The sequence below is a fragment of the Hyperolius riggenbachi genome, chromosome 4 (assembly GCF_040937935.1).
Source record: "Hyperolius riggenbachi isolate aHypRig1 chromosome 4, aHypRig1.pri, whole genome shotgun sequence".
In the NCBI taxonomy this organism is placed as follows: Eukaryota; Metazoa; Chordata; class Amphibia; order Anura; family Hyperoliidae; genus Hyperolius; species Hyperolius riggenbachi.
This window is the reverse complement of record NC_090649.1, coordinates 390,278,249-390,304,034: the sequence shown is the minus strand read 5'-3', so window position 1 is coordinate 390,304,034 and position 25,786 is coordinate 390,278,249. Positions and strand designations below refer to the sequence as shown.

Genomic DNA, 25,786 nt, shown 5'->3' with positions numbered 1-25,786 from the left:
AGGGCCCCCCCTTATGTTGTTTCATGCCGCCGGATGTAAGGGCCCCCCCCCCTTATGTTTCATGCCGCCGGATGTAAGGGTCCCCCTTATGTTGTTTCATGGCGCCGGATGTAAGGGTTCCCCCTTATGTTTCATGCCGCCGGATGTAAGGGTCCTCCCTTATGTTGTTTCATGGCGCCGGATGTAAGGGCCCCCCCTTATGTTGTTTCATGCCGCCGGATGTAAGGGTCCCCCTTATGTTGTTTCATGGCGCCGGATGTAAGGGTTCCCCCTTATGTTTCATGCCGCCGGATGTAAGGGTCCTCCCTTATGTTGTTTCATGGCGCCGGATGTAAGGGTCCCCCCTTATGTTGTTTCATGGCGCCGGATGTAAGGATCCCCCCTTATGTTGTTTCATGCCGCCGGATGTAAGGGTCCCCCCTTATGTTGTTTCATGGCGCTGGATGTAAGGGTCCCCCCTTATGTTTCATGCCGCCGGATGTAAGGGTCCCCCTTTATGTTGTTTCATGGTGCTGGATGTAAGGATCCCCACTTATGTTACATGCTGCCGGATGTAAGGGTCCCCACTTATGTGGTTTCATGGCGCTGGATGTAAGGGTCCCCCCTTATGTTGTTTCATGGCGCTGGATGTAAGGGTCCCCCCTTATGTTTCATGCCGCCGGATGTAAGGGTCCCCCTTTATGTTGTTTCATGGTGCTGGATGTAAGGATCCCCACTTATGTTACATGCTGCCGGATGTAAGGGTCCCCACTTATGTGGTTTCATGGCGCTGGATGTAAGGGTCCCCCCTTATGTGGTTTCATGGCGCTGGATGTAAGGGTCCCCCCTTATGTGGTTTCATGCCCCAGGTATAAGGGTCCCCCTTTTGTGTTTCATGCCCCGGATATAAGGGTCCCCCCTTATGTGTCTCATGCCTCAGATATACGGGGGAGTGTTTCATGACCCGGGAAAAAAAAAAAAATAAAGTCCCTTCCAGGGGCATAGCAATAGCCATAGCAGCTGCTGCGGGGCCCTAGAGCAGAGGTGGCCCAATGGTTATTGATGTATTCACTATTAACTTAATTTACCCCATGACTTTGTCTTCGTGCCCATGAACTTTACTAGATTGCATAAGAATGTTGTCCAATGAACTCATATCCATCGGGTAGGAGCAGGTGGCATTGCTTAAAGAGAACCTGAGTTGGGTTTCAAGAAGAGGCTGGTTCTGCTTATATTTACCAGCCTCTGTTGCTATACCCCCCAGCGCTCTGCTGTCCCCCATAAATCAAACCTCCGTGCTAGCGACACACAGTGTGTTTACACTCTCCGCCACTCACCCGTCTCCTCTATATCGACGCTCCCCGCCTGCGTCCCTTCCCTCCAATCAGCTTACAGAGGCGGGGAGGGAAGGGACACAGGCAGCGAGTGGCGCTATATAGGATGCGGGGGAGCGGCAGAGAGCGACAGTCTGTGTGTCAACAGCCTGCCATCGACATGCTGCATGTCGCTAGCACGGCGGTTTGATTTATGGGGGACAGCAGAGTGCAGGGGGGGGGGGGGGGGGGGAGGCACAGTATAGTAACAGAGGCTGGTGATTATATGCAGAACCAGCCACTGTGTGCTAATAGGATTCTTAAAACCCACCTCGGGTTCTCTTTAGGAATTCCTTGTGAAAGTTTTGCTTTGGGGCCCCATAATATCTAGCTACGCCACTGCCTAGAATCGCTTTGAAAAATCACTTCAAATAACGCTGAGCGTTTGCGATTACACTAGCACTTTTTGGTGTGCACTGGCCCTTAATCAGTGTAGTTTGCACGCAACAGCTGGGATAAGAATGTCAAAGCATCCAACTGCAAGGTACGGTCAGCATAAAGATTAAGGCACTAGAGTCCCCCAAACCCTCAACATTATTGTGTAATTGCTGTAATCTAGGTGGCCAACCTAAAATACAAGGAGGGAGAATTCATGCAAATTTCAGGACCAGTTGAACAAATGCACTTGTCAGAGAACATGACCTTTATTAATAGACCAGAACAGGGTAGGGTTTAACCACTTCACCACTGAGGGGTTTTACCCCCTGAGCACCAGAGCAATTTTCACCTTTCAGCGCTCCTTCCATTCGTTCGTCTATAACTTTATCATTACTTATCACAATGAAATGAACTATATCTTGTTTTTTCCGCCACCAATTAGGCTTTCTTTAGGTGGGACATTATGCCAAGAATTATTTTATTCTAAATGTGTTTTAATGGGAAAATAGGAAAAATGTGGGAAAAAATTAATTATTTTTCAGTTTTCGGCCATTATAGTTTTTAAATAATGCATGCTACTGTAATTAAAACCCATGAAATTTATTTGCCCTTTTGTCCCGGTTATAAAACCGTTTAAATTATGTCCCTATCACAATGTTTGGCGCCAATATTTTATTTGGAAATAAAGGTGCATTTTTTTCAGTTTTGCGTCCATCCCTAATTACAAGCCCATAGTTTATAAAGTAACAGTGTTGTACCCTCCTGACATAAATATTTAAAAAGTTCAGTCCCTAAGGTAACTATTTATGTATTTTTTTTATTGTACATTTTTTTATTTTTTTTTAATTACAAAAAAAAAATAAAAAAATGGGGAGTGTGGGAGGTAATGAGTTAATTTTTTGTGTATAAGTAATTTATTTGTATGTGAAAAATGTTTAGGGTGTAGTTTTACTATTTGGCCACAAGATGGCACCAGTAACTTTTTGTTTAAAGCGACCTCCAAGCGTCCTTCCGGACGCTTGGAGGAAGTACTAGGAGGCTGGGTCGTTTTTTTTTCCCACAAGTGGAAGAGCAGTGGATCATTGCGGGGCTTAGATCAACGAACGGGAATGGATTTTCCCGTTCATTGATCTCCGGGCGAGCGGCGTGTTTACCCGCGGGAGTGTGCGCTAGAGCGAGCGGGAGCGCGGGCAGCGCGGAAAGTACGGATTTCTCCGTCCCTGGGGGTTAAAGTATGGAAAAAGGGACGGAGAAATTCGTATGGGCGGGGTAAACTGGTTAATAAACATGATGAAGTATTCTGAAAGCACTAGCCCAAGGGCTCTGAGGCAGGACATACCTTTTAATATGTAGTCTGTGAGCAATGTTGGGACTTTTTCACTGTCATCTTTCATAGCATGGAGAACTATAAATCGAAAACAGGAACACCATTAAATTTAGGAGATTTCAATCACAATACTTCTGCTCTGTATTTACCGATTCTACATATAATTTTAATCGTTTTTTGTTTTCATTTTAACAGACTAATTAATTAGCTATGTATACAATTTACTGTGCCGATACCGGTTTTATCATTAGTTTAGATCCTTGTGTACATCAAAGCTAGTTATGTAACATGATATACCTACAGTGGGAATGGCAAAACAGGAATTACATCGGCTTTTTATTCCAGACAAAATGAACACGTTACAAGCAAAGGATAAAAGGACAAAATCATTCTTTAAAATCTGGAGGAAGTTCATAACTACTCAGCTTGCAGCACTGGAAAGGACAGCATTAATGGGTAATTTCACTTATACAAAATGGTACCTAAATGAACAAATGCATGCACATTGGGGTCATTGGCAGTGTAACATTCTCTTGGGCATACTTTACTATAGGGTTGGAGATAATATGGTTTAGCACGTGCTGGAGCATGTAGAGACAAGGGGAGGGGTATTTTATTGGGTGGGGTGAGGATAGGAGGAGGAGGACGACAAGTGAGCGATCACCCCAGAGAGGGCTGGAGGAATACTCTGAAGTCTCATAAAAATCATCTTTATATTTCAAAAATGTCTAACATGATAGCCCTAACTAAAACGCTGCATCCCCGCGGCTGTAATCTAACTAAATCCCCCCAAACTAAATCCCCGGAGGGCAATCCAGGCAGCGCTTCCATAAGAGGCAGAGCTTTCAGCTACAGCTCAGCCTCTCCATGCGTCTATCAGCGCCGGATCGCCGCCTCCGCCTGCCCCTCTCAGTCTTCTTTCACTGAGAGGGGCGGGGGAGAGGCGGATACACGCGCTGATTGACGCATAAGGAGGCAGAGCTGCGGCTGAAAGCTCTGCCTCCTCCAGCAGCAAAATCCACGACCAAGAAAATTGTGGATTTTGTGGGGGAGAGGGAGGGGGGAGTTGGGGGGGGATTTAGTTCGATTTCAGCCACGGGGATGCAGCGTTTTAGTTAGGGCTATTATGTTAAAGACATTTTTGAAATAAAAAGATGATTTTAGAACACATTTGTACTCTCCAGCACCTGGCCTTGGGTGCTGGAGAGTACAAATCCGCCCTGGTGATTGTGATTTGGGGAAATGGCTCCTGTGGTATCACCCCCATTGATTTTCATTAGCCTAGTGCTTTTAAAATTGCTGCCGAGCATGAGCTTTAAACTTATTAACAGTATTGAGGCTTTTAACCACTTGCTGACCGCTCACTACCAATAGGTGGCGGCAAAGTGGCACCCCCAGGACCACGTAACGCCGATTGGCGGCGGCACCTGGGGGACTGAACAGCCAGGAATCGCGCGCAGGGATGTGCACACATCTGCCGGCATTAGGCTACGCCCACCCGCCGGCCAATTAGCAGCGCCGGCGGGTTGTTAACCCCCGATCTGCCGCATACATGTATGCAAAGTGTATTATACAGGCTGCCTCCTCCCCTGGTGGTCCCAGTGATCGAGGGACCACCAGGGGAGGTGGCAGCCCTTCTAGTAAGCACAACAGCAAACTGATCCTGCCCCCCCGCCCCCTGATCGCTCACAGCACCCCTCAGACCCCCCACCCTGATCACCCCCCTCAGACTACTGTTTGTACCCAATCACCCCCCTAATCACCCATCAATCACTCCCTGTCACTATCTGTCAACGCAACATTTTAGACTAGGTCCAAAACTGCCCCCTGGGGGCTCCTGATCACCCCCCCCACCCTCAGATCCTCCCCAGCCCCCCCCCCCACATACTGTATACATCTATTCTCCCATGTAATCACCCACTGATCACCTGTCAATCACCCAGTCACTGCCACCCATCAGATCAGACCCTAACATGCCCCTTGCGGGCACCTGATCACCTGCCCACACCCTCAGACCCACCCTCAGATAACCTCCCAAGTGCATTGTTTACATCTGTTCTCCCCTCTAATCACCCATCCTCCCAGATGGGAGAATAGATGCAATCAATGCACTGGGGAGGTGATCGGAAGGGGGTCTGAGGGGGATCTGAGGGTTTGGCCGAGTGATCAGGAGCCCACACGGGGCAAATTGGGGCCTGATCTGATGGGTAGGTGTGTTACAAGTTAGTGGAAAGTGACATTTTTTGAAAAAAAACAAACAATAAAAATCAATTTCCCCTAACTTGTAACAAAAAATAAAATCTTCTATGAACTAACCATACTCCTAATGGAATACCTTGGGGTGTCTTCTTTCTAAAATGGGGACACTTGTGGGGTTCCTATACTGCCCTGGAATTTTAGGGGCCCTAAACCGTGAGGAGTAGTCTAGAAACCAAATGCTTCAAAATAACCTGTAAAATCCTAAAGATACTCATAGGACTTTGGGCCCCTTAGCGCACCTAGGCTGCAAAAAAGTGTCACATGTGGTATCGCCGTACTCGGGAGAAATGTTATAATGTGTTTTGGGGTGTATTTATACACATACCCATGCTGGGTGGGAGAAATATCTCTGTAAATGGACAATTGTGTGCAAAATGGGGTAATTTGGGGGGTATTTATACTATCCAGGAATTCTAGCACCTCATGAAACATGACAGGTGCTCAGAAAAGTCAGAGATGCTTCAAAATGGGAAAATTCACTTTTTGCACCATAATTTGTAAACGCTATAACTTTTACCCAAACCAATAAATATTCACTTATTGGATTTTTTTTTTATCAAAGACATGTAGCACAATAAATTTGGACAAAAATGTATATGGAAATTTTACTTTATTTGAAAAATGTCATCACAGAAAGATAAAAAAAATCATTTTTTTGACAAAATTCATGTCTTTTTTGATGAATTTAATAAAAACTAAAAATCACAGCAGCAATCAAATAGCACCAAAAGAAAGCTGTATTAGTGGCAAGAAAAAGAGGTAAAATTCATTTAGGTGGTAGGTTGTATGACCGAGCAATAAACCGTTAAAGCTGCAGTGGTCTGAATGGAAAAAAAGTGTCTGGTCCTTAAAGGACTTACGAGGCCAACTATGTAAAAAAAAGTTAATTACTTGCCTCTCCGTTTCAGGCACGGAGGACGCCGTCCGCGCCCTCTGTGCCGCTCCGCCGGGTCCCCCCGCTCATTATGCCCCCGGGCCGGCTCCCGACCCCACGGCCCGGGTCGGGCTCTCCTTCCCCTCCAAAGATGGCCGCTTCCTCTGGCCGCGGCTGTGCAGTCCGCCTGGCCGCGAATGCGGCTGCGCAGCTCTAGGGCCAACCCCTCCGATCCACGATACGTAGCGTGGATCAGAGAGGTTGGCCCTAGAGCTGCGCAGCCGCATTCGCGGCCAGGCGGACTGCGCAGCCGCGGCCAGGGGAAGGAGGGCCCGACCCAGGCCGTGGGGTCGGGAGCCGGCCCAGGGGGATAATGAGCGGGGGGACCCGGCGGAGCGGCACGGAGGGCGCGGACGGCGTCCTCCGTGCCTGAAACGGAGAGGCAAGTAATTAACTTTTTTTTACACAGTTGGCCTCGTAAGTCCTTTAAGGGGTTTTAAGACTGCAGTCCTTAAGTGGTTGAAATACAAACATGACGCATCCATCAACCTGAACACATGCACACATCTAAAAGTAAAACTATTGCTTTGCTTTCATTTCTGCTTGGCCACACATGCAAGTAACACAGAAAACGGCACACTTACTTTTAGTTAGTATTTGAAGATCTTCGACAGAAGGTGGAGTATTTTTCTTCTCATAAGGGATAACTGTGGTTAAATACTGTAATAGAAAAACACAATGTGTTATAAATTGAGATTTCAAATCATTCATCCTTGCATCAGATGACTTCCAAAGCAATTCCAGAAACAGATTGCATTGGTGTCACTGACCTTTATGTGATTAGTTGTGTGTCACCAGTGTGGTTAGGCCTGTGGCACATGGGTGAGTGCCTGTTCAGCAAGTTGATTACTAGGGGAAAACGACTTGCATGCATTACTTTAATGACGACAGACTTGCTAACTTCATTCCATCACTAGTTAAAATGTAATTGTTCGCATTCTAACTAGCGAGGGAGCAAAAGTACTGCTGTAGCTAAGGAGGCAGTTGTCTAAAGATAAGATCCCCATTCACTGCTAGATCTTGGTGGTTAGAGAACTGCCAGGTTGCCAACATCCTTAAGGCTGGGTGTTTCTTGGCAGCTAATTAAACTTTATAGTTCAGCTATTTAAGAAACAGTTGCCATGCAAACTAAGGTTCATACAGCAGAGCGCATGTAGTATTGCCTGAAAATCCAATACTGTGTATCTGCTTCTCAACTGCAGAATTTCCCAAGAAGCAACCACCATCCGTTGTTATTTGCAAGGGTGTTGAAGAGCTAACAATGAAAAACTGTGCCAGGCATATTTAAATAAGGGTGGTTGCAGTTCTACACAGCAAGAGACTGAACAACCTACCTGCCTAGGCAAAACCTGCATTACTGCCCATATGAAGTAGACAAAAACACATCTTAAAATACCAAGAACACAAGAGGGAAAAAGAATTATGGCAGACAAAAGGCCTATATTTAAAACAAAAACTAGGAGGAATGATCAAAACCAATGCAAGAAAAAATAGGGATAAACCTCAAAGTGAAGCAGTTGGCCAGATGGAAAATTCTAATTGGTCACTCTGAACAACTATAAGATACTGAGGGGAAAAAACTCAAAGACAACGGGAGCCCAAATGGTGCAGTACATCTCAATTAAATGTATATGTGAGAAGGTGTTTAACAAGTGAATAATCACAAAGGTGGGTTGCACAAAGGGGGCAACCGACCACTTCAGGCAAATGGAGTGTATTTAACCTGACTCCACTCAGGTATGCCAGCAGTCCTGGAGGTGGTCGCTCTCTAGAAAAAACTCCACACTCTACCTATGCGAGGTGACTCAAATCCACCTCAGGTTAGGTGTGTGAGGCTCCCCTCACTAAAAAGCGGGGGGTGTAACGGCAGCACGAAGGGTGAGGTGGCGCCCAGTAGATATAAAACACTTTAAAAACACTAAAAATAAAAACGATGAGGTGGCTTACCTCACAGACGACAATCACTTACGATAGAAATTACAGATAAATGAGCACAGGCAACGCGTTTCGTGGGATCTAGCCCACTTTCTCAGGCCAAGTAAAGTGCCGCTGTATGTAACAAGCCGCATGTGAGGCGCCCCACATGCGGCTTGTTACATACAGCGGCACTTTACTTGGCCTGAGGAAGTGGGCTAGATCCCACGAAACGCATTGCCTGTGCTTATTTATCTTTAATAAATTTCTATCATAAGTGATTGTCGTCTGTGAGGTAAGCCACCTCATCATTTTTATTTTTAGTGTTTTTAAAGTGTTTTATATCTACTGGGCGCCTCTTCACTATTCGTACTCTGAACAACTGTTCCACCTTTGCTGTTAGCAGTTTTCCTAGGACTAGTTTTATTAAACTGGTCACATTATATTTGTGCTCCACATTTACTTCTTCATTTCAATAAAATAAACAATAATGTGGAGAACATTGCCCTTAATGGGGATCAGAAGTGACTGAGCTATGAAGACTCATCCTCCATTACTGAAACAGACATGAGCTAGATCAGCTGATCTGCATCCTTGTTTTGTCACTACTGGCTGCAAGCGTGACACGATGCTGATCTGCTGCATGCTTGTTCAGGGTCTATGGCTAAAAAAGTGTTAAAGGCTGAGGATCAGCAGGATAGCCAGGCATCTGGTATTGCTTAAAAGGAAATAAATATAGCAGCCTCCATATCCCTCTCACTTCAGCTGTCCTTTAAAGCAGAGTTCCCCAACCCTGTCCTCAAGACCCACCAACAGTACATGTTTTGCTGAAAACCACAAACATCCACAGGTGAGCCAATTAGTGTCTCAGCAGAGCTGATTATCTACCTGTGTGGATTTCCACAAAACATGCACTGTTGGTGGGCTCTGAGGACAGGGTTGGGGAACACTGCTTTAAAGGGGAACTGAAGAGAGAGGTATATGGAAGCTGTCATGTTTATTTCCTTTTAGACAATACCAGTTGCCTGGCAGCCCTGCTGATCCTCTGCCTCTAATACTATTAGCCATAGCCCCTGAACAAGCATGCAGCAGACCAGGTGTTTCAGTGGTTCAGACTTATAAGTCTAATCTGACAAGACTAGCTGCATGCTTGTTTCTGGTTTTAATCAGATACTACTGCAGAGAAATAGACCAGCAGGGCTGCCAGGCAACTGGTATTGATTAAAAGGAAATGAACATGACAGCCTCCATATACCTCTCTCTTCAGTTCCCCTTTAAAGAACTCAACAACGCATTACATAAAGCATTCCAAGTTATATTCACCATTGCATTCATTTTTAAAACACCTTTTTTTTCTCACTTTCACTAAAATATACTTTGTATCTGTACAGTTAAATAAAAAAAAGGCATTTCTATACTGCATGAGGTACTAAGATAGACAAGATATGAAAGTTCTCCTAGGCAGAATCTATTGTTCCCTAAAGTGAAATATCATCCATCTGTTACTCGAGATAACCGATTCTGTATCTAACTGACCTGAATGCTGATTAAAAATGGAGTCTCAATATTATTCAGCAGTTTTGATACTGATAACCTTTGAAGGACAAATGCGCACGCACGCACGCACGCACGCACGCACGCACGCACGCACACACACACACACACACACACACACACAAAATAATCAATGGCAGAAATGACAAATGTCATTCCCTCTTATATAATAGTCCAATGATATTTTGTGGAAATTTCTTTCAACTTTAAACACTGAGCTATTTTGGTAGTACTCTCATTCAGAAATTCCAATACTGGCTGTTATAGAATTGTTACAAGGTGTTGCAGTGATTGTGGCATAATAAACACATTATGATTATTATGAAAGAAGGAATTATATAATGCTAACAAATGCTAATCAAACAACAGACACATATGAAAAAAAGATTGTCAGTCCAGGGGAACTTCAGAACTCAGAGTGGATTATGTCTTTCAGACGCTATATGATGAATTGGCATACAGAAGTTTTCAGAAGCAAGGTAAAATACATCCTTCCAAGCTGCAGCTGTATAATCAGTTACTCCATACAGCTAGGTGCATCAAAACAGGCATGAGATAACACATACAGGAATGTGGCCTTACTTATCAGAAAGCAAAATCTAAAACTACACTGCAAAATAAAAACATAATCATACTGCTATAGGCAGATACTTGTTTCCCATCCCTTCTCTACAAAAGTCCTGCAGCATTATCCAGGGTGGAATCCTTCAGGCTCAGGTAAGTGACTACTTAAATGCTGTGAAGAGTCACATTTTTTTCATAGAATTCTCACCTCTGCAAAAAGTATGGCTTTCTATAAACAGGGTTTCCTCATGCAAACCCATCAGATTTTAAATAAGGACTTGAGATCCACTGGCATTAAAGGCAAACACGGACAATGGATTCCTAGAATGAAAATCTATGCATGCAGAAAGACCAATGCTATCTCAGGTTTGTGGAACATACACACTGTTCCTTATCTAAACAGCTGTTTGAGGTGATCTTGGTGGAATAATCTTGAATGTTTACACATTTTCACCGATGTCAGAGGTGGTTGTTCGAGATCCATTGTACTGGATCACTAAAGACTGACCTATATTATTCTTGTCTGTTAACAGCAGTGAGGCACCTTCTGCTCAATCTCCCCACACCCTCACCATAAAGGAGATCAGGCGGCCCAGCAGCAGCCCAGCATGTCTCTACAGCAATCATAAAAAAAATGTATCTGAAATAATCATGAACGATCACTTTCACAAACAGAAGTTTTAATGCAGCTTTCAGAGAGAAAGAATTGTGATTTCTTGTAAGATATTCAGGCTCTATAAAAGTCTGCATCCACAAAAAAACTGGCAAATTTGGAATGGTGTTTGAACTATTTATACAGTTCATGAGGTCTAGCTCATGTTATGCAAAGTGAATCAACCCCCAAGTCAGCTAGCTAATTGTACAAGTTGTTAGTCAGTATTTCTCCTGTCTGGCTCTCGGTGAAATTGCTGATGTTGCTGAAGCCCAAGAGAAGCTGAAGACGTGTGACACTTCCGCTGCCTGGCGGATCACCTGTATACACATCAATATGGCAACAGGGACATGAGCCCTACTGTCCCAGTTTGAAACAATGTATGGCTCTCACGGAATTACATTTTAAAATATATGGCGTTTATGGCGGACCCCTGCTGTACAGAATTAGAGCAGATTCTTTATGCACAAATAAAACGTGAGACAGGTACTGTACATAGACTATAAGATAAGTGAAAAGCTGAAGCAGAAGAGATAGAAAATCCCAGCACCTGTTTCTCTCCACCAGAATTCCCAAATGTCTGGCGAAAGCTATTCTGTATGACGTTTGACAGACCTTCCATGCTGAAGCGCTACAGAAGTACAGGACAGCAAGCAGCAGAGGAAGGAAGAGAAAGAGGGTGGTTAGTAAAAGCTTTCATAGTTCTTCACATGTTAGATTCAGCAAGTTCACAAGAAAAAGGACCATTCACACTGTTGTGTTAGCAACTCTCACTACACCAAAATCCTGATAGAGACGCACAGTGTCCTAGGAGGGCATTAGTTGTGACATTGTATACCCTGTACAGCACACCTAAATCAGTGCATACAGGCAAAGCAACACATCTCAGCCATTACATAAATGTTCATATGAAATCTAAGCAGTGTGCAACAGAGGCAAGGGACCACTGTCATGAAAAATTGTAACATGACACATGCTTATAAGAAGTACATTTTTCCCCAGAGTAAAATAAATGATTATTCTGCTATGTTGCTGTTGCTTACAATAGGAAGTAAAAATCTGCCAGGTTTTGACTTGTCCATCTATTCATGGGGGATTCTCAGTATTTCCTTTATTCTTTACAAAAAACACATCCCTGGAAGTACCTATACAAAGATGCCAGGACTACCCCTACTCTATTTTCACAATTGGACTGAGCAAATGCTGTTCATAAAGTGCTTTACAAAATGAACAAAACCCTGAGACTCCCCCATGAGGAGATGTACTGGTCCAAAACCTGTCAGATTTTTACAACCTAAGTGACAGCTATTTAGGGGAAAAATGATAGAGAATTTTACCCTGGAACAAATGTACATTTATACATAGGAATTTAACAAATGTTTACAATAGTGGTCTTTTAACAGCAGTAATCCCATAAACAAAAATATAGAAAGATAAGAGCTAAAATATAACCCTGTTCAACTGAGACCAGCTTGCTACATGCTGGTTAAGAATGTTGCATCTAAAAATGTAAAGCCATGTACAGTATTGTGTGTTCTGATTTGACTTTGAAATGAATATGAAAATATTACTGTAGTGATTCATTAGCTTCTAGCTGTAAAGCATAGCCTCATTTGTCCTCCCTAGACTGTATTCCAACCAGAGGTCATATCAGTACAGTGCTGGACAGCGCTCTCTGCAAATAACTCTACGTAGATTCATGGCAAATTCATGTGTAAGATTGTATCTCCAGGCTGATGGGCATTACTTGCATTATGCATTCTTAAATAAAACTAGATTATTCAATTAGATACTGAAAAATGCGAAATTCATCATCACCAAAAGTGCTCTTCATTAACTAAATCTGTAGTATCTACAAAAAAGTACAACTCTAGTGAGAAGAATATGGAGGATGCCATATTTATTTCCTATTAAACAATATCAGTTTCCTGGCAGTCATGCTGATCTATTTGGCTGCAGTAGTGGCTGAATAACACCGGAAGCAAGCATGCAGCTAATCTTGTCAGATCTGACATTAATGTCAGAAGGAAACACCTGATCTGCTCCATGCTTGTTCAGGGTCTATGGCTAAAAGTATTAGAGGCAGAGGATCAGCAGGGTAGCCAGGCAACTGGTATTGCTTACAAAGAAAAAAATATACAATAAACACATTTTAGACCTTGTTTAAGACTCAAATAAAAAACTTAACCTTTATTTTATTTTAATAAAATCATTGCTATTGGTTTGTGATGTTGTTGTTTGATTACTTTGTACAAAAACCTAGTTGGGAGGTTCAGAATTACGGTATGTTGTAAACAATATACTGTATTTGTAGTGATCTCCTCACATCTCCCAGAACTAGGCACTAATGATATATTCAAATGCTGAGTTACTTCTAATAGTAAAAAGACCCTCCACCTAAAACCGACATGTTTCGGCTCCTTAAAAATAGAGCTGTCGTCAGGGCTAACAATGAAAAAGTGCTTAGGGTGCAAAGTGCATAGTAAAGATAAACACAGCTATCTATAAATACATAATCAAGAAAACAACAAATGAGAGCTGTGCTCTCTAGCAATGTCAGCATTGCTGATCAGGTGTTTCTGACATCATTGGCACATCTCACAAGATTAGCTGCATGCTTGGTTCTAGTGTGATTCAGACATTACTGCAGCCAAATAGACCAGCAGAGCTGCCAGGCGACGGGTATTGTTCAAAAGGAAATAAATATGGCAGCCTCCATATACTTGTCACTTCAGGTTCCCTTTAAACAAATTACTGATGTTCCTTCTCAAAAACCGATTAAAATAACTGTGTCAGTGTGCAGGAGCACCTCCAGCGCTGTGTAATATGTCGGCGCTATATAAATACTTAAATAAAATAAATAAATGAGGTGCTGCCTGGTACACACCATGGGATTTCCCGTCAAATAGATGGGTTGAATCGATAATTTTCAATAGATCTAATCATATTTTCGATCGTTTTTCTGATCGAATTTCAGATCACCTCTATACAAAAATAGATCCAAAAAACAATCGAAGATCAGACCGGTCGGAAATAATTGTTTTGATCAGTCTATCGGACGGGAAATTATATGGCGTGTACCAGGCATAAACCTTTTAGCTCATCAAGTCTTTTCCTCTTTATACAATTGCAGGAGCCACTATCCTGCATTCATTACAGTGAGTGGCTGGTCCTTTATTGGCAGAGCTGACCTGGTAGACTTTACAACAGAACTCCACGTTGCAACAGTTTGTGCATGTGTTTTTTGCTTAACATGTTTCTTAAAATAAACATGACTGACCTACAATATGCTGCAAAAATATCCTTGGAGTCTAACAGAGTAGCTTCTTGTAGAATTTCAGGAAGAAGCTTTCTAGAAAGACTGAATGCTGCAGGGGGTAAAATTCTAAAGAGATGGAGAACAGCAGTGCTTAGCCAGAAATCTGAACTGCTGTAAGCCCTCACAGTGTACAGAGGAAACCGTTACGTTAAAAGGATTATATCTGCTATAGAGATCCTCAGGCTCTGTTCCACTTCATGGGCTGTCAACCTTCATGCACACAAATCCTCTAAAGACGTGTATTGTGCTGCAAGATAACCGAGGGTTTTCACAGCACATGTAACACATTCTAAACTCATCTAAAAAACACATGCAATAAAGCGCAAGTTGTATTTTAACAAACACATTACAGATTGCTGCAGCCTAAAAAAAAAAAAAAAAAAAAAAAAAAAATCACTGGAAAGGCATTCTATGATGGATGTTATCTCTCCACGACAGCCACTGCGCGACCCTTGATGTGCTGTGTCTGTCCTTATATGTAGCTGGTTCTCCCTCCTTCCCATAGATCAGGGGTGCCGCACTCAAATACAAAGTGGGCCGATATTATACACTGGGACCAAGTCACGGGCCAACCTCAATGCCTACTGGCCTCCTCCCTCCCTTATAAAGGATCCCTGGTCTCTAATGGTCCACCTCCAACCCCTATACAGTTCCCTAGTGTTTAGTGCTTTCCTCCTACCTCCCCCATATGGCTTCCCTGGTGATCTAGGGCTTCACCTTCAATATAGCTTACCTGGTGGTCTAGAGTGGGCAAAACATAATGCAAAGAGGCGAAACCATTTGAGGGCCAAATTTAATGGCTCTGAGGGCCAGATTTGGCCCATGGACCAGAGCTTGACATGTATGCCCTAGATGGTGCTGACTGAGAGACATAGGGGTGCATGCTACTCCATGAATAAAGCTCATCTCAATCTCTGCATCTCCAAGTCAGTGCCATCTAGTGGCAGGACGGAAACTTGTATAAATCTGTTGGCAGATGAAAACAGAAGAGTGGAGCATCGGCCACCCAGGGTTCTTACAGTGACATGTGAGGGTCGCAGATTATTATAGACACAGGGTCAGAAATGTAGCCATTAAAGTATAAAATTGTCACCCCCTTCAGAAGGTTCACATTTTGCTGCTTTGACAGAAGACACAAAAAAATCAAGCTCTATTTACTCAGTGCAATGTATCTCAACCAAATTAAATATATAATAGCAATAGCTTCAAGTTGAAAGGTGAACCTTCTTCCCATTGACAACTTTGTGGCACAGCACAACTGTTTTCCCCCAAAATGTGATGATCTGATTTCCCCCAGCCAAGTTTCCCACTATTGCATTTAGGCAAAGCTCAGTCAAGTAATATGGCTGCTAAATAAATGGCTTTTTTTCATGCAACCTTCCAACAAATGCAACATTCGTTGGGCACTTGTGATATCATTGTCAAATGCACACAATGGTCGCTCTTTGCCACAAATTTCCTGTATCTGTAGCCTCCCTGAAAGTGCAGTGCATAAGTGCGTATAGTGCCAGGGTGCATTATAAAGTCATTAAAATCAAAGCATTATATAAGTAACATAGCGTATAGGCCACTGACAGTAGCCTAAACGACATGGCTGGCAATGTGGTCACTCATTGATTGGTTTATGAGTGACTGACAGGTATCTGGACCAATTATGAGTGGGGATTGGGTGGGTGGTAACAAGCATGGACTCCACCCCCACCCCATGTGACTCCTGGTCAGTATAAAAGGAAGGCTTGCCAGCCATGTCGTTTAGGCTACTGTCAGAGACCTATACGCTATGTTACTTATATAATGCTTTGATTTTAATGACTTTATAATGCACCTTTGCACTATACGCACTTATGCACTGCACTTTTTCCCTTGAAAAAGCTTCCATCTAGGAAGTGAAACATGTTGGGTAGTTTAGTTATGGGGGGGGGGGGGGGGGGGGGTATCTGTGTATTTAGTTATTAATGTGACTAGTAAGTTGAAGTAGTTGAGATTTACTTTGTATATACCAAAAACTACTTATCAGCTTTTTCTGTAGTAACTAACTTTTGACAGTAACTTTAACTATTTTAGATGTAATTAATAAACGCTAAGTTTTATCCCCTAGAGGAGGGAAAATATTTGTGATTTGTCGGTGCAATATTAATAAGATATAAACTGTATTTGGGTTGATCAAAATAACCGTTATTTTGTGTATTTTTTTTCCTTGCAGCTACTAAAATCCAAAGGCCAAAATGTAGTTGTAAAAATATAGCAATTATTATGTTAAAGGCATTTAGTGTAACCCTAATTGAAATCAGGTCCTTTATTGTAACTGGAGACTAGGGCTGCACGGTTTTTCGGTTTAAAACAGAAAACGCGGTTCGTGGCAAGACGATCTGCTGATCGTCAGTACCTTCGGTTTTTCGGTCCGCTGTCTGTAATACTTTGCTTCTGGCCCCACTGTGCACGGATTGGCCAGAAGCAGTAAATATGTATGAGTGTTAATGAGCGGGGGGGCGGATCCACTCGAGCAAGCGGCCGGGCACATACAGCATTACCAATCACTGGCTAGGGATGGAATGACGGCAGCGGTAGGCGGAGCTGGATGCTCTGTACAGCTCCGCCTACCACTGCCGTCATTCCATCGCTAGCCAGTGATTGGTAATGCTGTATGTGCCCGGCCGCTCGCTTGAGTGGATCCGCCCCCCGCTCATTAACACTCATACATATTCACTGCTTCTGGCCAATCCGCGCACAGCGGGGCCAGAAGGTATTACAGACAGCGAACCGGGTAGTGCGGACCGGATTGGCCAGAAGCAGTGAATATGTATGAGTGTTAATGAGTGGGGGGCGGATCCACTCGAGCGAGCGGCCGGGCACATACAGCAGCATTACCAATCACTGGCTAGCGATGGAATGACGGCAGTGGTAGGCGGAGCTGTACAGAGCATCCAGCTCCGCCTACCGCTGCCGTCATTCCATCCCTAGCCAGTGATTGCTAATGCTGTATGTGCCCGGCCGCTCACTCGAGTGGATCCGCCCCCCGCTCATTAACACTCATACATATTCACTGCTTCTGGCCAATCCGCGCACAGCGGGGCCAGAAGCAAAGTATTACAGTCAGCGGACCAGTCAGTGCGGGCAGTGCGATTGTGTAGCGTTTTTTTCTTCACTTCCTGACGTCAGTCAGGAAGAGAACTCTTTGCCCCGGAAATGAATATATTTATTCATTAAAAGCGCTCGGGAAATCGCTGTTCAAAGTGTTTGCGCTTCAATAGAAAAGGATAGGGAAATCGCTAAACGATCTGAAAATGGTGCAGCAGCCACGTTTGCCATTGGATAGAAAGCTCCTCACTTACATGAGAACGCTCACATAAGCAAACATTACACACGCGCTTTTAAGGCAATTTTAAAATCAGCAGCGCTAAAAAAAAACCAAAATGGCACCTAACGTAAACAAGCCCTCACTGATACCGCCTTGCTACCCAAAGTGGAGGGTTTGCTTTCAGTTGCACTGTCAAACACTGGAATTCTCCATGAATAGCTGCTCTATGCTGAACTGTCTGAAAAGCAACAAAATATGAATAGAGAATAATTATTTTCTATGCCCACAGTACATGAAAAGGCTTAGACTTTACATTCTACCTCAGCCTGTTAAACTGGCAATGGATCCAATTACACCCATTACTACATCAAATGTTACAGAAAATATTACTACACAAACACACGTGTAAAAAATAGGAACTTACTGTTCCTGGTAGGTGACTTCTCTCTTGCTTGCCATTCTGTGTGTTACTTTTCAGCTTTTTCTTCTTTTTCACATTTTCTTTGTGCTCTTTCTGCTTGTTCTGTACTTCAATAAGAACAGAGATGAAGCTGTTCTTCACTTCCTTCTCAAACTCCAGCTCATCACGCAAGGCCAGCTGCTGCACCAGCTCCTCTGAATAATCCTTAATGGCCATCTCTATTTCCTCTAATACATCATTTAACTCTGCAACAGACATCGGCTTCAACCCTTGGAAAACAAAAAACAAACAAAAATCATCACAAATCAAGTTACAGTATGGCGTCAATTCATCAAGCATTACTGCATTCGGTATTGCTGAAATCAACTGATTTTACAGAGCACCGAAAATGTCAATTAATCAAGGCTGTTACCGTTTGAAAAACTGAAGTTACTGCGCAGTGAGGTAAATTATCGACTTGTGAAGTAAATACCTTAATGAATGTCCGAAAATGTCAATTCATCAAGGTTACAGCATGCAGTAAAACACAGTTCCATTACCAGCAGTTCTCCTCTGTCGTTATCAGTGCAGGACTCACAGAACTCTCAGAAGCAGAGACGATCACCTCTGACTGACTGGAGCAGAAGCCAACAGAAACAGTCCATGTCTCATATAAGTCCCGTTGATAGGACACGTAGGCTTCTCAGGCGGGTCTAGCTTTCCTACCCCAAAGGCAGTGAGCAGAGAGAGATCATAAAAAAACAGGTTTTCCCTGCCTCCCTTTGGCGGTTTAACCTCTTAGGTTTCTGTTTGAAGATGCGGAGGAGCTAGTGGGAAAATCACCCAAGCAGGGCATGTGTAAAGTCTCCTGGAAGTTCATCTAAGCTTTGGCAATTAAATAGAATGTTCAGAAAGACTAACTGACAGATTCAAAGCGAGCAGAGGCAGTAGAACAAAACGTACATCTAAAGGGATGTCATGATTCCTCTTACTATTGTAATGCTGTCTCTGCACGGAACAGAATGTAACAACAGAGACTCTTCTGCTGTTAGGAACAGGTTTATGCCAACGGGCTTTGGTAAATTACCGAACTTCTACCGCACCTGTGAAAATATTGATTAATTAGCACAAGTCTAAAATACTGAATGTGGTATTTTCCCGACTTATCGAACAGCCTTTGATGAATTGACGCCTATGTGTAGACACAATTACATACAGCGTTCTAAACTAACATGTTAGTTCTTATATCTCTGCCTAAAGCAATAAAAACAGTACAAGATAAAAATAAGGAGGGAATCGTCAGAAAAAGAAGCAATGGAAAGAAGTTATCCTAGAGGGAGAGGGCTGGCGCATACACACAACAAAATACATACCTAAATATACCTACACTTCCCAGCCTCATAAATAAAGCAGGATGTGGTAAATCTGAGGTCAGTGAAAAATCAATCTATGGCATCCTCCATTTTATGTCCAGTCTAAAATAGCTCTGCATGTTGAAGAATGATTTGTACACATGGCTGTACATTCCACAGTTCCATAAAGGCCCTTCCACACTGCATGCACTTCGAAACTTTTCAAAGCGCAAGCATTTTGTCATTCGCAAGGGCACCATAATTAACATAGTAATAACAGTGGCTTTTCAGAGTCGTGCAATCCGTTTTTAACCCAATCGCAAACATAGTGCATGCTGCAGTTTTCCTGTGTTTGCGATTAGGTTCAATGAATGGGACCGCATCCGAATCACATAGTAAACGCTGTGCCCTGCGATCCCCATTAGAAACAAACCCAAAAAGCTGCTGGAAATTTTTCAATGTCAGGAAATGCAATCGAGCCCTTTGATTACACCCGTAATCGTGACGAAGCGCACAATCGAAAACATATGAAAACTGTGATCACAGCACAACATGATTTTCAGGGAAGGCCCGCACTGTAGGTGGCAAAGATTCAACAACTGTGACAGGATCAAGTGTCATTACATTGTAAACTGAAATATGCTAGACCCTACCTGATAATGGCATTTTCTGTACGGAAGCACAAAGCTTGAATAAAATGATTGGCATAAAGGTTGCCTTCCCAGATGTCCAAGCTGCCAATGTTTGTGCGCATTCACATACACTCTCATTACATCATGGATGCTGGCTTATAAACTGTGTGCCAATAACATGCCAGATGGTCCTACTATTAAGCTCACTAGATGCTCTGCCCATAATTTCCCAGAACAATTTCACATTTTGAATTTAGACAACAGGACAATTTTTCCACTTTAACAGAGCAGGAGTGGCCAGCACACAACACACTTGCATAATCGCTGGCATCATCAGGTGTGTTAGCTGAGGAGAGCAGGGAACTGTTGGCCTAATTTTGACGTATGCTTTGGGGCATTGTCTTGTTGGAAGTACCAGCAACGCCCTAAGCCTAGAAAAAAACAAAAATCCCACACCATGAGGATCCCACCATCAATTTTAACTGTGGGAATTGTGTTCCTAGGGTTGAAGGCCTCTCCCAAACATAAACCACATACATATGACAAATCAGTTCCAGTTTAGTCTCATCAGACCAAAGCACAGACTTCCAAAACTCATCTTTACCTTTCAAATGTTCACAGGCAAACCTCAGTCGGGCTGTGATGTGCCGCTCTTTTTTGAGCAAAAGGGTTCTTCTGGGACGATTGCCCTGAAGCCCAGCACGATGAAGAGCACTCACAACTGTGTTCCTTGAAACTTCAACTCTAGAAGAGGCTAGGTCAGCAGCAATCTTGGCAGATGTCTGGGGCTCCTTGCTGACATCTCTGACTAGTTTCCTCTTTAGGGCCCTTTCACACCGGTATTTTTACCGCACTCCACCGCCAGGAAATGAAAGTCTATGGAGACTTTCATACTGCCATGGGTATGGAGAGACGGAAGGGACGTCTTCGCTGCATCCCCGACGCTGGTCCAGAACTACGTTAACATGCTGCTTCTGCTTTGAACATTTTTTTTTTTATAACCCCATTTTTACTATATTTGATATAAAGCATCCCTAAAAAAATTATTTTACATTACAAAATGTACCAAAAGCTACTAAATAGCACTCGTGAATGTATTATCAAGTTCCATCAATGCTGCAAACATTTGGAAGAGATTTAGGAAAATGTTCCACAATTGCTGAGGCTAATAATTTTGGCCTCAACTGTAGCATTTAAATGATCTGCAAGTCACAGTCAGATTTTACTTCCATTTTACACAGTATCCCAGCCGTATTTGAAGACTAGTTGTGAAGTCAATGCATGTTCTCACTGCATAAAGATACCAGTTAAAACAAAGCACCAAATTAATATTTCATAGACGTGCACCGTATGTAGGGATTTCACACATTTAGTGCATTACTAGCTATAATTAGAAATGAATGTAAAGTATTCTCTCTGGACAGCACCAACTGGTTGAGTCTGTGTGATTCCCACAAGATGGTAGAGCTGCAGCACTGATAAAATGAGAACAGTTTGAAGTCACATTTGGTAGAGTCCCCACTGGCTAGGTTTCTCATTCACTGTATGCTGCAGATCTCCAGGCACTTTATTTTCAAGGACACAGCATCTGCCTGGTAAATACTCTCTGCGCAGTCACAGGATTGTGCTGCAAGGACGGATACTTTGCTTTAAGGATACTTACCGTATATACTCGCATATAAGCCGACCCGCATATAAGCCGACCCCCCAACTTTTCCCTGAAAAAACAGGGAAAAATGATTGACCCCCATATAAGCCGGGGGTAGGAAATGCTGGATTGGTGCAGCCCCCCAGTGTGTCCCAATATAGCTAGTATAGTGCCCAGTATAGGTAGGTAGTGTCCAGTATAGCTAGTATAGTGCCCAGTATAGCTAGTAAAGTGCCCAGTATAGCCAGTATAGTGCCCAGTATGGGTAGGTAGTGCCTCAGTTTAGCTAGTATAGTGCCCAGTTTAGCTAGTATAGTGTCCCAGTATGGCTAGTAAAGTGCCCAGTTTAGTTAGTATAGTGCCCAGTTTAGCCAGTATAGTGCCCAGTTTAGCTAGTATAGTGCCCAGTTTAGCCAGTATAGTGCCCAGTTTAGCCAGTATAGTGCCCAGTTTAGCCAGTATAGTGCCCAATTTAGCTAGTATAGTGCCCCAGTATGGCTAGTAAAGTGCCCAGTTTAGCTAGTATAGTGCCCAGTTTAGCTAGTATAGTGCCCCAGTATGGCTAGTAAAGTGCACAGTTTAGCCAGTATAGTGCCCAGTTTAGCCAGTATAGTGCCCAGTTTAGCTAGTATAGTACCCAAGTATGGCTAGTAAAGTGCCCAGTTTAGCCAGTATAGTGCCCCAGTATGGCTAGTAAAGTGCCCAGTTTAGCCAGTATAGTGCCCAGTTTAGCCAGTATAGTGCCCAGTTTAGCTAGTATAGTACCCAAGTATGGCTAGTAAAGTGCCCAGTTTAGCCAGTATAGTGCCCAGCATAGGTGGGTAGTGCTCCCCCCCCGCGGCCGCCGCTGCTGCTATTACCTTGTTAGACAGCGGCCGCTTCCTAATCCGCGTTCCTCTTCTTTCTCAGAGTGTATCACAGCAGCGCGCCCGGCGCTGCTGCTGTGACGATGCAGGGGGCAGGAAAGAGCGCGGCTCCCTATAGCGGCGATCTGTATCACCGTTACCAAGGGAACCGCTCTTTCCTGCCCCCTGCATCATCACAGCAGCAGCGCCGGGCGCGCTGCTGTGATACACTCTGAGAAAGAAGAGGAACGCGGATTAGGAAGCGGCCGCTGTCTACCAAGGTAATAGCAGCAGCGGCCGCGGGGGGAGCGGGGAGGGGGGGGGAGCGGGGCGCGGACCACCCGACCACCCACCACCAGGGAAGACTCGCATACAAGCCGACCCCCCAACTTTTGACCCCCTTTTTGGGGGTCAAAAATTCGGCTTGTATGCGAGTATATACGGTAATAATCTGTGCACACATACTACATTTTTATTGAAAATTTAACTTAACTGGATTCTTAGCAGTAAATATTTGACCCATATCTAAACAAATATTACAACCACCTAATAGAACTAGGCCCACTAGATTGCTTTCTGCGGCGTTTTGGAATCGATGGTACTTCCAAAGGTGCCAGATTAATGAAAGTCATAGGGGGTGATGCCACAGAGATCCTTTTTCTCAAAACTGCAATATTGTCTGCAGCATTTCTGGAGTTTGGCATTTGCTTTTCAATACAAAGGATTGGATCAAAGCAGGATCACTTTTCAATCGCTGTACAAAGAGATTTTACAGCGCTTTTACTACCCGAAACCATTTTCTGTACCCATAAAGCCTTGCGCTCAGGGCTCATTCACACTTTGTGAGCTGCAGTGAGTTTTGACACTGCACATAGTGTACATTAAACATGGTCATATAAAAGTCCATAGATTTTCATTTTAACATTCACACTACAGCAGTGAGTTGCTGTACAGTGCATTGCAACTTGTTGGAATTAGAACTCACGCATGGATCATGCAGATAAGCCCAGCTGAACCAGCTGGTTTCTTTTCCCTCTGTGTTACCTTACAGTGGTTTGGCAATGCAGTAAAACTCATAGAAACGCGTGGAAATGCATCGGAACGTGCAATGAAATGCACAAAAAGTCACAAATCCATGCGTTTTAATGCATTTCAAAACATTTACTAGTGTAAATGAGCCCTAATGGAAATTGCAATTCCAATTGCTAATACATGATCGCTAGCACCACATTCAAAAACGCTTCAGAATCACAAGAAAACTACAATAATCGCTACCAAAGAGCTAATGAGCCCCAACCCCTATACTAACAAACATCAGAGTGGAGTTTTAAAATCAGTGTCAGAAACGTATTATTATTTATTGTATTTATAAACAGCCAACATATTACGCAGCGCTGTACATTAATTTAGGTTACAGACAATATTTAGGGGTGACATACAGCAAAATGACAATACAGTAATACAAGAAAGACCAGATCACGCAGCACAGTATGAGTACAAGGTAATGCTTAGTCAGTCACTGGAGGGGAGCATGGAGATCAGGCAAGTTAGGTTCACTCAGATGCATAGCATGGGTTCACAGTAATGGAGGTGCCAGATCAGGTAGGACACAAAAGGAGGAGGACCCTGCTCAAAGTCTTACAATCTAAAGGGAGAGGTAGGGACACGAGAGGTAGGAGACCAGAGTTCAGCTGTGGGTTTAGAGCACTTGTGAGGGGTAGTAGGCCAGAGTGAAAAGGTGAGTTTTGAGGGCTTTCTTGAAGATGTTGAAGGAGGGGGCTGCCCTAATGGGTGGAGGTAGGGAGTTCCATAGTGTACTTCTGGACTAAAGTGAAACAAAGGACAATTGTAGCAAAAGGGCTATGGAGGCTGCCATATTTATTACCTTTCAAGCAAGTGGCACTGCTATTACTGTATATATGTTATGTTGACTATTATATGAAGGGAAAAAAATATATATTTCTCTTTTTTTTTTACCGCTTAATTTTATTAGGAGTCTGCATTTTTTCCCAACTCCAGCTACCCAAAAACTACTCCGACTCCACCTCCACAGCCCTGTGACTAACTCTTATGAATGATGAATGGATGGGGAGGAGTTTGGACAACTAAAGATGCATATAACATTGAGTCACCTTTTAAAACTGGCCAATTACGATATATTTCACACAATGTGCACTAAAAACAAGCAAACAAAAGCACGGCAATCCTAAACTAGTGATTTAAAGCTGAATATTGGCATATTGATGGCAGATAAATTAATTTAAAATGTATATGAATCACCCCCTTTCCCCAAATAAACAATAATTGCTCATTCAATAGTATGTACCCGATTGATCCTGCAGCCCCTTGGTGGCTGATGCTGAAGGAAGAATCTGGTGATTTTTTTTTGAATACTGCAATTTCCCACTGCAAAACACAATTGCCAACAAACAAATTTCATGCGATCTTCAACCAGTTTTTTGCCGGAGTAAAAAAAAAAGAAAAAAGAAAAGTAGGGTGGAAGTGAGGGTACGCTGTAGTCTCACTGACCTTCCTAATGATACTCGCACAAGATTAGTATAAAGGAAAAAATATTTATCATGGCACCAGGCTTGGGTGACAGGAGTACAGGTACAGTACATTTATTGTGAGGATGCCAGTATGTTTTTATTAATTACCTTATAGTCTGGCGTATAAGACGACTGGTTGTAAAAGACGACCCCCCCAACTTTTCCAGTTAAAATATAGAGTTCGGGATATACTTGCCGTATAAGACTACCCCTCTTCCAATGCACACAAAATTAAAAAAACATCATATACTGGTGCTAAGTATGAACAGATACTGGTGTTGTACTGTATGTGGTACCCAGTATATAATACTATACAGGGAATTGACTGGTTGGATTGGTCAACTATTCCTCTCTCCATAAGCGGATTGGTCAGCTCTCCTCGCCTCCGTTTATCAGAGCGGTATGGAATAGAATGCGCGGTGCCCATAAAACACGCCTCTTTCTCCCTTCTGGCCTGCCCTTGTATCCTTCTCTGCCTATAAGATCTTGCACAAGTGCATGTGCGCCGCTTCACTACAGTCCTCAGCATCGACTTCTGAGAGGCGGTAACAGGATAGGGCGTATCACCCGGCATCAATGACACCTGGCATATAAGGCGACCCCCAACTTTTCAAAAGATTTTCAAGGGTTAAAAAGTTGTCTTATACGCCAGAATATTCAGTATATATAGTTTCTACTTTCCACTCACTTTAAGTGAACGTACATTTTTCAAGTCAAAATCTGGACTTAGCAGAAGCCTAAGATCATTATGGTTGTTTGAAAGACAGGCTTGTGACCATAAATAGAACTGTGGCAAATATGTGAACAGT

The 25,786-nt window shown here is 43.3% G+C and overlaps 1 protein-coding gene across 2 annotated transcripts in view; it reads right to left on the bottom strand.

Annotated features, from left to right (window-relative positions):
- Nucleotides 1-25,786, bottom strand: part of FEZ2 (fasciculation and elongation protein zeta 2) — an 81,166-nt gene that overhangs the window by 5,412 nt on the left and 49,968 nt on the right. Inside the window, exons 5-8 of one of the 2 annotated variants that reach the window (XM_068232159.1) lie at nucleotides 17,976-18,241; nucleotides 11,485-11,565; nucleotides 6,835-6,910; nucleotides 3,070-3,135 (exon numbers count right to left, since the gene is read on the bottom strand). In XM_068232159.1, coding sequence (XP_068088260.1) covers nucleotides 3,070-3,135; nucleotides 6,835-6,910; nucleotides 11,485-11,565; nucleotides 17,976-18,241 — 489 coding nt within the window. The remainder of the gene's footprint in view (nucleotides 1-3,069; nucleotides 3,136-6,834; nucleotides 6,911-11,484; nucleotides 11,566-17,975; nucleotides 18,242-25,786) is intronic. The other variant, XM_068232160.1, reaches the window with a different exon arrangement.